General features: G+C 33.7%; 1 protein-coding gene across 4 annotated transcripts in view; it reads left to right on the top strand.

Annotated features, from left to right (window-relative positions):
* The window catches only part of GALNT7 (polypeptide N-acetylgalactosaminyltransferase 7), a 41,615-nt gene that overhangs the window by 14,531 nt on the left and 11,247 nt on the right, over positions 1-15,837 (top strand). For 2 of the 4 annotated variants that reach the window (XM_088132173.1, XM_025167832.2), the window contains exons 2-7: positions 1,575-2,029; positions 8,091-8,257; positions 11,300-11,430; positions 11,640-11,719; positions 13,007-13,189; positions 14,856-14,973. In XM_088132173.1, coding sequence (XP_087988299.1) covers positions 1,575-2,029; positions 8,091-8,257; positions 11,300-11,430; positions 11,640-11,719; positions 13,007-13,189; positions 14,856-14,973 — 1,134 coding nt within the window. Of the gene's footprint in view, positions 1-1,574; positions 2,030-8,090; positions 8,258-11,299; positions 11,431-11,639; positions 11,720-12,670; positions 12,854-13,006; positions 13,190-14,855; positions 14,974-15,837 lie in introns of all 4 variants that reach the window. The other 2 variants (XM_088132185.1, XM_088132175.1) reach the window with 2 other exon arrangements.

Genomic DNA, 15,837 nt, shown 5'->3' with positions numbered 1-15,837 from the left:
TTGTTTCCTTTTTATTGTCTTTTTTTTTTAATAGTGTAATAATGTTGCTTATCTCTATGTGCCCGTTATTTGAATTGTCACTTCAGATTCTCAGAGGGAAGCACATTTCTTAGCCAATATGAGAGTGAAATGTGCTACATCTGCAGAAATATTCTCTTACAAATCTTACTTTAGTAGCCGTGAAAATCATCTTGTACCTAGGAGTTAACATGATCTTCAGAAAAATTAATTAGATACTCAACTTTGAAAATGTTTGAATGTCATGAAAAGTTGAAAATCAGTGGAAGGCATGAAAACTTTAAAATTAATGGAAAGATTGGGTTTTATTCACATGTACACATTATTACACAAAAACATCTGAGTTTTTTCCAGGATTATAAACATCTCATAGTATGATGTTGTCCAACCTATCTTTGTTGTTGGTTTGATAGACTGAATGAGGACTGTTTATTAAGGTACACATTATAGTATATATCCTGAAAAATTTTGTTTTGGAAATATATCTTGCTTGTCACAAAATGCTGCAAGCTATATTTGTCATCTGGTTTATGATTTTTTCACACATTTTGTTTATTACAAATGTTTATATGCTTCAAGCAACTGAAACTAAGTAAACATGTAACAGGATTATCAGAAAACATATTAAATACATACATACATGCAAATATGTTCAGAATAATCTCATAACAATCCAAAACTACCATGCCATCATTCATTCAAGCAGTCCTCAACTGCTCTTTGAAAATCCAGTGAAAATCACTATAAAAAGTGAGGGTGCATATTTTATTTATAAGACTAAGTTTTTCCATAGGAGAAACTTTTATACTGTATGGGTTAGGGACTTTCAGCATACTTCTCATCTTCTTCCAGTGTCACTCCAGTCTTCTGTTTTGACACTTCATTCCCTGGAATTCCTCTGTAAACCAAGAGGAGGCCTCTGGGAATTGTACACAAAAGAGGCCATTCAGGAGCTATATTGTTGAGGGCCTTTATCACCTTCTTTCTTTCAGAGATCAACAAGACTTCTGACAAAGCCTCCCTTTAGATTGGTGGGAAACTTCCATGTGCCCTCTAGAAATCATTTGGATCCAACCAATGCCTGGGGTAGACTGTTGTAGTTAGGCCTAACTCCCTGTAGGGGTCGTTTTCTGGTGACAGTGGGGTGGTTCTGGTTAACCCTATGGTCACCAAAACAAAGATCTGCCTAAGACAAGGGTCAACTTCTTCTGTCTTTACTGCCAAACCATGCCTCACTTGCTCCAAAGTATAAGCGATATATAATGTGTATCCCAGTGTTCTTAATAGATTCAAATGTTGCGTGTATAGAAATGCACCTTTCTTGTGTTATTCAGGAGTACAACTATCATATGTTCACAGCTTTGAAATATACAAATAAGTAGATGTAAAACATATTTTCTCTGTAATTGCTTGCTTGCAGTGTAGATTAACGTGAACAGTTTGTATGAATATACATATTGCTAAATTGGCGATTAAGGGGTGTGGAAAAATGAAATTGGAGCTACAATTGAGCTAATTTATTTTGTCTTATGATATTATTGTTGTTTTTTGTATAGGAAGACATCAATCTAATGCCAAACATCAGAGATAATGGTCTAATTCCTGGAAATGACAAATTCAAGCCAGTGTTACCCTGGCCTCATGTTGAAGGTGTGGAAGTAGACTTGGAATCAATTCGACGAAGGAATAAGGCCAAAAATGAGAGAATTCCTCATGTTGGTGGAAAGAATGATCAGCAAAATATTATGCAGAGACAGTATCTTACATTTAAGCCACAGACACATATCTACCATGACCCTGTATTGCGATCTGGAATTCTTGGTAATTTTGAACCCAAAGAACCTGAACCCCATGGAGTTGTAAATGGTCCTGGTGAGGAAGCAAAGCCATATGTTTTAGGACCAGAATATAAAGAATCTGTTCAAGCCAGCATTAAAGAATTTGGGTTTAACATGGTAGCAAGTGATATGATCTCACTAGATCGGAGCATTAATGACTTACGCCAAGAAGAGTAAGTTCTTCTTCTGCTTCTATTTTATACTTATTATTCAAGAGTAATATAATTTCAGTAAAACTGATGGTGCCATTGCCATATTTTGTTTACTGTGAGTAAAGATGTAACAGTTTTTACAAGGCATCCTCCCCCAAAGTAGGAAAATAGAGTACTACCACTTCTATTACTGATAATAATTTATTAAACCTAACTCTCAACAACTCTGGGAGGCTCACAACAGTCAAAGAAATCACAATAAAATCAATAAAATATAAATATAAAAGATGGCAAGTGCAACTGACCCAATGGAATGAAGTGAGGGGTCTCACTTTTCCTCACCAAAGCCCTGGGTGAAGAGCCAGGTCTTCATGGCTCTTCTAAACAATAGAAGTGGGGGCCATCTGAATCTCAAATGATACATGATTTTATACGTGTGTGTGTAAGAGAGAGAGAGAGAGAGAAATGATGCAAAAGAAATCTCTGTTTGGAATACTCACATCAAACCAGAAAATAGACTCATATGTGGAGGAATTGAGAAACTTGCCTCAGTGTAGTCAAAATTCACAGTTCAGAAGCAGATACAGTAATAAAATGATAAAAGCTTAGAATAAAAAGAAATTGCTGTTAAATAAAACTTCCAGTTCAAAACGTAAGGCTGACTGGAAGGTGTTTCAAGAGACATAATATGTATTTTGAGCCTCTCTCCCCATCTCCTCAGGTTTTTTTCCTCAAAATTTTAGCTTTTAGTATCTGTTTAATAAAATAAAAGGGAAAGTCCAGAATACTTTACTTTTCTTAATTTACTACCATGCATATGGTTTCTTTTTTAAAATTTTAACTTTTTGCAACAGAACTTCAAAACATTCAATAGCAAATTAATCAAAAATTTAGAATTATTTTCTGAATAAACTATACTTTAATTGTTGTACGTCACCCAGAGTCACCTTTTGTGAGATGGGCAGCTAAATAAATATGATAAATAAATAGATAAAATACTTTACATTTTTTTTACACAGTATCCTTTTAAAAGTAAACTAAGGAATACATGATAAAATTGGAAGCAAAGGCTACACAACCTTTGTCTGTTTAGAAATGACTTAATTTGAATTCCTACACTGAGCAGAGAGTAGGACTTGAGGTCTAAATAATCCCTTCCAACTTTATGATTTTATGATGGAACAAAGTACATGTAAATAATGTTTTAAAATAAATATGACCTGTAGATTAATTTTTCCCAAATTTTCAATTTTTTTCTTGGAAAAAAAATGAAACAATAAAATACTTGCTTCAAAATCCCTGGACATTATATGGTTTTAGTTACAATTTCAGAATTTATCTTTTCTCCCTTCTTTCTTTCATGTGATTTATTCCATGCCTAAAAACATATAATTTGAGTATCTATTTTCCACCATACATTTACTCCAGATTTTGTTGCAATAATTCTCTTCCTTCTGTGTTATCTGATGTAGGTATGTGCCTAAGTATTTGTCATGTTCAATATTTTCTTAAGTTGCTTTATTTTTTAACTAAAAGAAGCTAAAATATAATCTGTTTTTGAAAGGTACACATACTAGTCTAGGAAAAATATATTTCCAAAGTGTTATTTAAAACTCATGTGACTTACAGTATTACACACATAATTATAGTTATAATATCAGTAAGGGAAAAAAATCTATTCATAGTTCACTGATTCCAAAACTAATATCATTTTACTAGAAATCATGTAATCATATGTTGAAATAATGTGACTTAAAATAGTGATCATCTCATACTACTACAAATTTAATTTATTTATTTAATGTAATACAAATGCTAGTTTTCAAATGATGAGTAAATCAATTGCTTTGGCTTAAGCCATGATTATATTTTATATAAATTTTTCATAGCAAGAAGAGAATTGGTGTGTTCTTTTGCTAAGAAAAAATAGTATAATGGTTCTTTTTAATAATGATTCAGAGCATTTTTACTTCAAGTTTGTTTGGTATCAAATCAAATCTTTGACAGTGTCATTAAAAAGAAATAAAAGGGATCTAAAATGTTATATAAAGAGTGAAAATGAATATCTAAGCGATTATAAAAAGCTAGGAAATATAAAAGATATAGAAGTTAAAAACAAAGTATATACAAAAAGTGAGAATCAAAAGGAAGGGGTAGGAGCATTAGATGAATATAAGGGAGCATAACAAAGTTAGTATGTGGAAGATTATGACTATCAAGTTGCAATGCTCCCTAATGTGGCAAACTAGGTATTCATTAAATCTGAGGGTTGGCCTTTGAGGATAGCTGAGGGTCTTTGGGATCTGCTAATCTGTGTTGTATAAAGATCTTTAATAGCAATCTTGTTTCTCTATGTTTTCAGTCTAAAATAGTGGCTTCCCTTTCATCTTATACTAGTTAGCTGGGAGCTTAACATGAGAGTTTCATATCATGAAGCCAAAGACAGATAACTTGAACCTACAGTTGTCCTCCAATAGTGGAAGTTCCTTCTGTCCGTATAAAGCTTTCAGTCTATCAGAGCTTTTCCACTGGCAAAAGTATAGGAGATTCCTTCTTTGATCAGCCACCTGCAGTTGGAGTTTGGAACAGCAGAGGAATTAGAACTGCAATCAGCAGGAGGAGGGAGGAACTAATAAAGCTTTGTTCCTTTCCCTTCCTGCTGACCATAATATTCCTTCAGACAGTTGAAGGACAGTACATTCGTCCCTCATTCATTTGCCAGGGGATAGAAAATTGCATCCTCTGTCTCCTACAAAGGATATTGTGGGATGGATAAAGCCAATTTGGTCATTTACATTAACCAGAGAATGAACAACTAAAGGATCTTGCTTAAACTCTTCTTGTAAGAGTACTAGTAAGAGCACCTGTTAGAAATAAGACCCACCAGGCACAGTTACCAGCCTAATAGTTGTTTTTCATTTTCTATACCTAGCATATTTTGTATTGTGACAGTTGATAAGCCTGCCTTATCCTATTGCATAAACTGTTAGAAAATATTTGATGGTTCATAAGTATTCAGTAAATAATAGTAGCCTTAGAGGATGCTACTACTGGAAGGAAGAAAGTAGCTAGAATCCATAAGGACTTATTAACAAAAAAGGGGAAGAATCTACTGTAATATGGAATTGTTACAATGTTTGTTTTTTGATGATAATTCTATGCCATGTGTGTTATTTTATTACTTTAAGAATTGTTTAGGAATGATCAACTTAAATATTTAACACATTTTACCATCTTTTTTATAAAGCTCCCATAGTTATAATGTTGATGTGACAATGTCAGAATGACATCAACCTTACTTTTTTATTGATGAAATTATGTTGCCCTTTTCTCTCTAAGTAGATAAAACGAATAAAACAATCTTTATTATCATTTAATGAAATATTTTATTAACATAAGGCATTTGCAAATTTCTTGACCATATTATTGTTAACAAGCCAAATTCTTTTCTGCAGTGTGCTTTTTATTATGGCTGTGCAGTGCTTCAGATTCAAAGGCAAAAATGTGCTTTGAAGGGTAGAGAAGCACAGTGTAATGTGGGTTTGCAGGTCCTTAAAGCAGCTGTGTGATCCTGGCAAAATATGTTCTACTAAGTCTATAACAATGCACTGTATTATCTTGTGTGTATAAAAACATTTGTAAAACCCATACCAAATTCTATCTGCTGGCCTGTGATTAAAAAAAAAAAAACAGTTTACAATTTTATAGCTAGCAATTTTGAAGGTTGGTCTGGCTATTTATTTATTTATTTATTTTCAGAGTTAATTTTCTGAACCAGCAGATACCAGATTTTGGGGGAAATCCTCAAGAAAAATAACTGGTTATTCTCAGGAAGGTTTTGTTACAGAATGGTTTTACAAATGCCTACTAAGAGTTTCTCTTTCTTTCTCTTTCTTTTTCTCAGAATACAATATGGAAGTCTTTAATACTTGGCCTCCTTCTGTGATTCAGTCTGGTTTGGGGTGCCATACCTGTTATAATACATAAATCTCACACAAACATAAATAATGAGAAATATTTCAAATCCCTATACTGCCACAAATTCATAAATCAGCATTCTGAGGTTTTTCAGAGATCATAAATTCAGAGATTCCTGAAGTAGGCCTGTGAGAAACTCTAGAATCATGGAGGCCCAGGATAGACAGCATCGTGCTAGATAAGCAAATACTTTAACTTGAGTTAAGGAAATTTTATCTTCCTATGATAGAAATGTATTTTACTGTATGTAAAATTAGGCCCACTGTTGAGGAGCTTGGCAAGTAGTATAGAGCTTTTATTATTTGTCAGTCTAAAAAACAGTTTTAAAAAACCACCAAATTAGGATTGGCTATTGTATATGTTATGGAAGCATATGGAATCTTTCCTGTAGCAAGTCAGTGTGGTCTGTATGTAGGAAAAAGGCACATCAGTAGAGCATGTGGCATGTATTTTTTTCCGGCTTAAAAATGCCTCCAAATATGCAGACATGGAATGAAGAAAGAATATTGAATAGTGCACTGCCTTTGCTGTAGTAACTAAAGTACTGTTAAAATATAAATCTTTGTCTCATAAAAGATTTAAGACTATGTGACAGGATATTTCTAGGTTTAATATAAAACACACATGGAAGTGTAATTGATATCATAACTAGCAATATTAGTATTCAGTCCTAAAAGTGAAGTAGTTTCTAAGCACCTTGCTCATTTTAGTATAATATTCATAAAATGACAATTAGCAATGTCATTGAGACTTTTTATATGTATATTTATAAGCAGGGTGGTGATGGAAAGTACAATAACATATTTTTTTAAAAAGTTTGCTTCGATGGTAGTTTATCTGCCACTAGATGTCACTGTCGTTTTGTGGAATAGCAGTTGGGTTTTTTTATGTTAAATTCTAACTGCTTGAGAATTTATTTTGATAAGTATCAGCTATTTCAGTTTATTAATGGATTTTTTTTAGAAAAGTATGCTTATGATTTATTTAAAAGAAAAAAAATCTTGGCTGGTATAGATGTTAGTCTTAATTCGTTTGCTTATAATACCCTATTTTTAAAATTCTGGCTACTGTGAAGAATTAAGGGAAAGAGAGAAGTCAAATCAGTATTTTGCACTGTGTTGAACGTTAAAATAAAAAAACAGTGCACTGTTAATACAATTTTAAAAATGAACAAATATAGGAGAATGGAATATTGGGGCTGAATTTTCACTCTTGAGTAATAAACTTGAACTTTCAGTCTTCTGAAAGTTCAAAGTTACCAGTTGAAAGGCAGAATGTGCGTATTTCTTTGTTTATAAAAATAGTATTTATAAACAATATAGACACACACAGCAAATTTGGGTTTTTGCAGCATATCTGTTGATGTTAAAACTACAATTTTTTGGAACAGTAAACTAAGACTCAAGTCATTATTTGAAGATACCAATTTCCTGTCAAGATGCAGAAGTTGATAGAGTTGTTTCTTGTAGTAACATTTCTGAATTGAGTTAGAGTTGAATATGTTAGTATGAAACTAAAACAGTGATAGCTTTAGGTCAATAAAACAAAGGCAAAGCTGAACTAGTTTGAAGTCCTTGATAGTATATTTGGCAGCTTCTGTGTGACCTTGTCTTGGCTCAGAAGGTAAGGTCAGACCTAGTTAGTACTTGGCCACCAGAGAACACCAGGGCTGTAGAATAGACTAGGAAGGCAGTGGCAAACCATTCCATATTATTGCCAAGAAAATAACTTGGATCTCCATGCAATTACCAGTAGAACTTGACTGAAAGAAGACTTACTGTACATGGGCAGTTTTTTGAAATTTTAGTTGATTCACAATATGGTGGTTAAATTAGCTAATGTATAAATGTATGTTGTAAATAAAAAAGTCTTTCCTTAACAGGATAAACTGCTTTACTGTTACAGTGGGGAAAAAGGGAACTGGTCATATGCAAGAGACATTATAAGAGTTCCCAATAGATGGATGATACATTTTGCAACTAGAACTATTCTGAATTTGTATACATTTTATTTTTTATTAAAATTGTTTTACTGCAGTTAAAATTTGGAAATATTGATTATAAATATTCATAAAAAATTAAAATAACAAAGTTGTCCGTTGCAGGTGCAAATACTGGCACTATGATGAAAACCTACTCACCTCCAGCGTTATCATTGTCTTCCATAATGAAGGATGGTCTACGCTCATGCGGACAGTTCACAGTGTAATTAAAAGAACTCCAAGAAAATATCTGGCTGAAATTGTTTTAATTGATGATTTTAGCAATAAAGGTAAGTGTATTTAACATCAGTATAAAACTCAAGGTTGAATATCATTATCCAGGAAACGTGAGGCAGCAGAAACACTGGGCTGATATCCAGCTGTTTCTGTTCCTAATTAAATAGCAACATCTAATTGAAGAGTATTGGGCTATTAATCTTTAGAAGTTATAGAATACTTGTCACACATCTGTCTGTGTGAATTTGTGTATTTTGCACTACCCGTAAAGATTATTTGGATTTAGTCTTAACAGTCTCAGTAAATACTAGGTCTTTATAAATACATCATTATTTAATTCATTTTGCATTGCATTAAATGTTATTACTATATGTGGATTTATAGATATGGTTTTAATTAGATAAATAATGAGATAGTAAGGCATTATTTTCCATTTTGGGTTGTATTGTGTGAGTGAGTGAATTGAATTGAATTGATGATCTTGAATTGGATAAGGAGCATGGTTTCGAGTGGACAGCCTAAATCAAAGTCAATAACCTTTTCAAGAAGAGGTAATAATTATTCATATGTGCAGTTGGACATATATTATTAGATTTTTTTTAAAGTATAGTATGAAGAATTTGGAAGATTATAGCAATAAAACCATGTAGATGACTAGAGTAAATATGGGTCTAGCAATTTGAAAAATACTATACGTATTTCAGTCTTATTGCCTCTACCTGCTGAAATGTTGTCTGTTGCATTTGGGGAGGTATGTCTTTCTCCTTAAAAATCACTAATACATTCCTTGGTGTATTGAACAACAAAAGAGGCTACACAGAATTGTGGATGAGCATTTTAATGTAGTATTTTAAACATAGTATTCCAGTAACAAAAATGCTAATTAGCAGAAACCTTTTCCTGTCATTTTGATTATCATAAGAGTCATACAGTCATGTGAAAAAGTAAGTACATTCCATATAAAGTTTTTTCCTCCCCGTTTAAAATTTATTTAGTTAGTTAGTTAGTTAGCAAATCTGTATAACCACCCATCTCACAAAAAGTAGGAGGCTTACAAGCAAAATAACAATTAAACCACATTATAAAAAAACATCAGACATAAATAGCAGCAAAAATAAAAACATAGAGAAATAAAACATGAAATAGCCACTTTGCAGGCCTACCATGGGATCCCCAGGGTTGATGAACCATGTTTTCAAGGCTTTCCAGAAGGTAACAGAGATGGGGCTAACCTCATCTCAGGGGGAATGAAGTTCCAGAGGGCGGGGGCTACAGCAGAAAAGGCACGTCTCCTGGGTCCCACCAAATGGAACTCCTTCGCACTTGGGACGGATAGCATAGTCAATGGTATCAAAGCTGCTGAAAGGTCAAGAAGAGCAAGGACAGATGCATTACTCCTGTCCTGGTCCCACCAGAGATCATCCAGAAGTGCAACCAATGCCATCTCCATCCCATGCCTAGGCCAGAATCCCAACTAAAAGGGGTCCAGATAATCTGCTTCATCCAGCACTTGCTGAAGCTGCTGTGCACTCACCTTCTCCACACCCTTCCCTAAAAAAGGGAAGTTGGACACTAGACGAAAGTTGTCCAGTGTGATGGGATCTAGTGATGGTTTCTTGTGGATTTATCAATGTTTTATCCTAATTCAAACAGCATATAAAGGTGTTGTAATTGAGAAAAAAAACTATGAAATGCTGTCTTTGGTTTTAACTAAACATATTTTCTGGTACTGTGGCCAAATAACTATCTTTGCCTCGTCCAGAGCACATTGTTCTGGAAGTCCTGGTACTTGCCTTGGTGATCATAAGCAAACTTTAGTCTTGTCCTGATGTTCTTTCTGGACAGCAAAGATTTCCTCCTGGCACACCTCCATTCAGCATCTTGTATTCTGCTCTTGGGCTGAACCTGCTGGGATGGGCAAGTAGACAGTTGTTTGAAATCTTCTCCACTTGTAGATGATCTTCTGGACAGTGGAATAGTTGATGTCTAGTTGTTTGGCGATCTTTTAAAATCCCTTCCCAGACTCATAGGCATCTATCACCTTCTTTCTGAAGACCTCAGAGAGCTCTTTCAATCTTGGGATGGAGACACCATATATTTCAGCAACAAAGGGCAAATCATACTAAATGTCTGAGGATTCAATAAAACAGGTTCCTCCACATCCTAACAATGTTCTCATTATTTGCATCTCATCTGGTACATTTGATTCTAATTTTAGGTATTTGAAGTAGTGATAAATGTAGGGTTGTACTTACTTTTTCCACATGCAAATGTTTATTTAAGTTACACAATGGATTTCAAAATGTAAATTGTGCATCATATTTGTTATATTCCCTTTATCTGTCAGTGTAGTTGAAGATCAAATATCTGCATATTGAAATATGTTGAAAAACTAAAAAATGTCACGTCTCACTTTTTCACATGGTTCTATGTGTCGAAGGTATTTAGGGATCTTCTTTGACCACTTTTGTTTTCACGTTCAAGTCTAAGTAGATTTATTGTAGGTACTAAATACCACATCCCCTCATCAAATCTTGATTATTGTTATTGCTAATAAATGAAGCGTTTTATTTTGTGAGTTAAAGTCTTGATGATTTGAGAGGGATGAGGTATGTCAAAGAGCAGTTATTCATTTTATCACTCTCCTGCAGTCAATTAAGGCTATTTTACACTGGTAAGAAGCCCGTTTTTCAAAAAATGAAACCTACTAAATCATTGTTCTTAAATGTCCTACGTATGTTTAAGACATGGCTGGAAAATTAGTTAGTGTTTCTTTTGCCTTTCTGTTGCCAAAGGAGTTAAAATATAAGGATATTGGTATAGTCACAGATTAATTTTTCAGTGTTATAAGGGCAGGTGCCTTTCTGTTTTCCTCAGTGCTTGTTAAATAATTAAGAAATAATTCTTATGTGAGCTTGCAGTTATCAGTAAATATACCAAACTTACATGTTGAATTTGACATCCTTAATTTTTAGAGAATGTAGATGTTTAGTCAAATATATAATGTTTGTTTTTAATATAAATTTAGTTTGTATTGTCAACTCAACCTTAACTATTTATAACATGCATGGAAACTTCTTTTTATTATTTGATAGAACACTTAAAAGAAAGACTAGAGGATTATATTAAGCAGTGGAATGGCCTTGTAAAGATTTTTCGAAATGAAAGGAGAGAAGGTTTAATTCAAGCTAGAAGCATTGGAGCCCAGAAGGCTAAACTTGGACAGGTAGAATACTGTTTGCTAAATAAAATCCTTCTTTCCATATAGTCTCAATGTTGCTTTTAATGGATCTTAAACCACATTATTATTATTATTATTATTATAACCACAGTTCTTAATTGAAAAATTATATTTAAAAAAACTCAAGTCAACATGTATTTTTATAAGAAAATATAAGCTAAGTTGAAATTTCCTTTCCTTTTTGTTTTTTAAAGGTTTTAATTTACCTTGATGCCCACTGCGAGGTGTCGGTAAACTGGTATTCACCACTAATAGCTCCTATATCTAAAGACAGGTAATAATTTGCTTATTTCTATCCCTCAGGAATCCTTTAAAGATTGTAATATCCCAGTCAGGTAATCATTTTTTATGGGTGGGTAATTTTCTAACACATTTTCTCAGCTGACCAAATAGTTGTTTGCAGGTTGGCTGAGAAAACTTTGCTTTCCCCGCAAGACTAATTTAGCGAAAGATCATTTACATTAACAATTTTTATTTGAAGTGTACTTAGCACTATAAATTTAACATAAGGTTAAACTTATGTTAATACCGTAAGACATTAATTGCATGGTTGATTTCACTTGTAATGCAAACAGTTGGTAAATTGATGTCCATATTTACCAAGTGAAGGCTGCTTTAAAATGAAGAGTAAAAATCTAAGAAAGCAGTCCCCAGTGTGCAAACCAGAATTGCACATGAATAGTCAGAAATAGAGGATGTTGTTTAAATTGTACCCCCACTTTAAATAATAAGGAGTTTGGGTTATTATAGTAGGACATTAGTTTTGGTTTCACAGTGTTAAGGTATATATAAATGTATTTGTTAAAATAGTATATTTGCTAGCTTTAAATCAGACCTAACATTTTTAAAAAAAATCTGTGACGTGTTTAAAAACTGGCAAAACCACTTGACAGTCCCTCTCCTTCACTAAACCAAACAAGGGAAATGCATTTAATAGAAGAATAATGTATTTTCCAAATGTAGAACACGTGATTTACATTATTCCCTTTGACCATTTATTTTCAAGAATCTATACAGGAAGAGGTAAATGTATTCTCAACATTAATTTAAATTCATTCTGTTAATTCGTAATCTCTGCCCCTCCCTTTGGTTTTGTAGAAAAAGTAGTGTATATCTATGCACTGTATTTATTCAGACTATATTAGAATAAGGCATTAAAAGTAATTGGTAATCTATTGGATTAGACAGCTTAACCTTGTCTCTTCCCCTTCCATAAATATTTCAGAACTACATGCACTGTGCCTCTAATAGATTACATAGATGGGAATGACTATTCCATTGAACCACAGCAAGGCGGGGATGAAGATGGCTTTGCCAGAGGGGCCTGGGACTGGAGCTTGCTATGGAAGCGTATTCCATTAAGCCACAAGGAAAAGGCAAACAGAAAATGTAAAACTGAGCCATATCGGTAAAGAATGCTGTTTTGTTCTACTGATCTTTGTTAATTCATGCTTACCTAAATCCTTTCATTTTTCCCCCTTTCTTTTCCATGAACCATGGTTCGTTTAAATGTGCCATATGCCTTCCTTCATCCTCACCATCATCATCCAAAATCCTGCAGAACCACATGTACTGTGCCGCTTATAGATGTCATAGATGGCAACACTTATAACATTGTACCCCAAGGGGGTGGTGACGAAGATGGGTTTGCTAGAGGAGCATGGGATTGGAGCATGCTCTGGAAGAGGGTTCCCTTGACCAAACGTGAGAAGGAAATGAGAAAGACAAAAACTGAGCCGTATCGGTAATCACTAAATGGCTTACACGTTTTTCCTTTTCTTAAGGATGTACTGACCTATTAAATACTTGCATGATCTTCATTTCTTAAAAATATGCTTTAAAATAAGCCCAATCTTTTTTTCACTAACCTGTGGTCAAGCATTTCTAATACAGCTAAATTAACTTCTTTTGCACTTCTCTCTAGTATGCTTATCTACTCAGTTTTCTAAGCAAAGTATGTAATACATAATTGCTGCTTCAGGTGTTTTAGAAATTGTTTAGCACGGATATTGAGAATTGCACATTCTTCAGATTATTAATGTCTCCTATTTCAATGCATGGTTACTGTTCTTGTTGACTGGAAAAGTGATGAGGCAGATGAGAAATAGCAGGGCACGCTTGCTTCCCTTCTGACATCTTGGGCCCGTTGCCAGTGTATTGCATTGCTTTATATTATCATTTTATTTTGTATTGTATGTTTTAACAGATCTGAATGACACACAGATTAGTTTCAATTACTTGGTAGTTGTAGGATAAAAATTATTCTGTGATGCTGTGCTGAGGGGGAAGCCATAACAGAGAAAAATGTAAATGGTTGCAGCTATTGCCCAGTTTCTCTATTCAGTGCTGGGTCCTACCCCAAAAGAAGGAAGGCAAAACATACAGGGCCAAGAGCTTTAAGAAAGTTGCTCCTCCAGGATAGTGCTGTGGTGGGAGAACACCTTGGCCAGAGCTCTCTCAAGCCTAAGGTGGGCTGGGGTCAGGGGAAGAGTTGAACTGACAAATTGAAGTATTATTAACACTGATGAGAACAAAATGCATGATATTTCTATTTGGTGCAAATAGTTTGATTCTGTTGATTTTTACAATTCTCTTTCATTTGCTTTCATCAATAAAATGGATGTTCAAAAAGAAAATAAACCTGCCTGGAAAGGAATTAGATTTTTCTAATCTCCCTTTTCCCTGTCCCCAAATTAATAAGGCTGTGGTTCTGCTTTGATTCAATTATTCTTCACTAACCTTGCAACCTGACTTATTTTCTTTTCAAAGATCCTTTTCCTGTAGCTAAAGTAAATGTGTTTTTTAATCATTCAGTATACTTTAAAAAATGGATGCATTGGTTTTTTTACTCTTACTTTATGATTTCATTGTTTGAAATATTTCAGTGAAATTATGAAGCTTTGATGAATTAATTAAACATTTTTGCTGTCTAACAGAAGATACTGTGGCCCATACTCAAAATCCCAGTATTCAACAAAGGTCTTTTAATAACTTTTAGGCAGAAACTTCAACAGCTGAGTATTCTAGTCACTTGGCCCACTAATAGCTTTTTCTTTTTACCTTTTTTCATCTAAACTGATACAAACTATTGGCACATTGGGAATAGCGCCTCCTTGTGTAAAACCTAAGCAAGCTGTAATATTTTTCCTTTTTTTTTTTTTTAGCTTGGAAAAGGGATTGTTCCATCCTAGCATTTTTTTTTCCTTTATGTAACTGTTTAAAACTGTTGAGAGAAAGAATTGGTGGACAGCATTTAATCTGCATCAGTAGTCCTAAATTCTAATGATCCTATTGTGACTTCAGAATCAATGCTTTATAATTTCTGCAAATCTAGGTTATCCCTTGTTCTTTAATAAAAGAACAATTTCTTCAGATAGGCTGCATACAAACTGTTTTTGTCTATCTTCTAGATCACCTGCAATGGCTGGTGGATTATTTGCCATTGAACGTGACTTCTTTTTTGAGTTAGGTCTCTATGATCCAGGTCTACAAATCTGGGGTGGTGAAAACTTTGAAATATCCTACAAGGTAAACAGTCGTTCCAAGGAGTTCATTACCATTTTTCAAATAAATGTGTGGTGACTTTTCAGGCTGGTTTTCATGTTCACCTTGATTAATAAAGGGACTAAGAACCATCTTCCTTTCTAGCAGCCTGCTTCTAGTTAAGTTATATAGACAATTATATAATACTCTTCCAGCCCTCCATTGCGGACATTTTTAAATTTAATTTTGTTTAATTTTATAGCGTAAGGCCTGTCTTTTGTTTTCTGCTTTCTTTCCTGACTCAAGTATAGCTCTTTTTCTGTAGAACTTTTAGAAATACTTCTTTCATAGTAGGACATCTAGTAGTCTTGAGCATGTGCCTTATTTGCCTAATATTTCATGAGCTTGGCTTCAAAAGAAATTTGCAAAGGCGAAGACTGAGAACTCTTATACGTTTGCACATGTGTAATAAGAGACTTAAGATGCGGCACCTTTTTCAAGTAACCACTATGAAATTTTGAAGTTTGAACAAGGTCAGGTTGAATAATGCTATACATTGATAGATAGTTTTCAGTTTCAACACACCTGCTGTAAAGTTTGTTATTGGGTGGCCTTTGTGATGAAATGATACCAAAATTAATAAAAGCAGAGTTCATAAAGCCAATTTATGAACTAGAGCAATCTTCCTGAGTAAGCTTGCATAGATATGATAGTAACAAATATATTAAATATAAAATTATATACTCTGTTAAACTAGCCAGAATAATATCAAGATTTTGGAAACAAAAGACCAATATTGGTCTAACACATTCTAAGAAGAAAGGAAGCTTGGAGGCCTCTAGCAATATCTGTGTTTATTGCAATTAAACAGTCCAACAAAATCCTACTAATAAAATCAGAAATTATATT

The sequence above is a fragment of the Python bivittatus genome, unplaced genomic scaffold, assembly GCF_059951505.1.
Source record: "Python bivittatus isolate LINGU-HERP-01145 unplaced genomic scaffold, Pbiv_v1 ctg000070_np1212, whole genome shotgun sequence".
NCBI classification, from domain to species: domain Eukaryota; kingdom Metazoa; phylum Chordata; class Lepidosauria; order Squamata; family Pythonidae; genus Python; species Python bivittatus.
The sequence above is the reverse complement of the archived record's forward strand: the minus strand, read 5'-3'. Positions and strand labels throughout refer to the sequence as shown.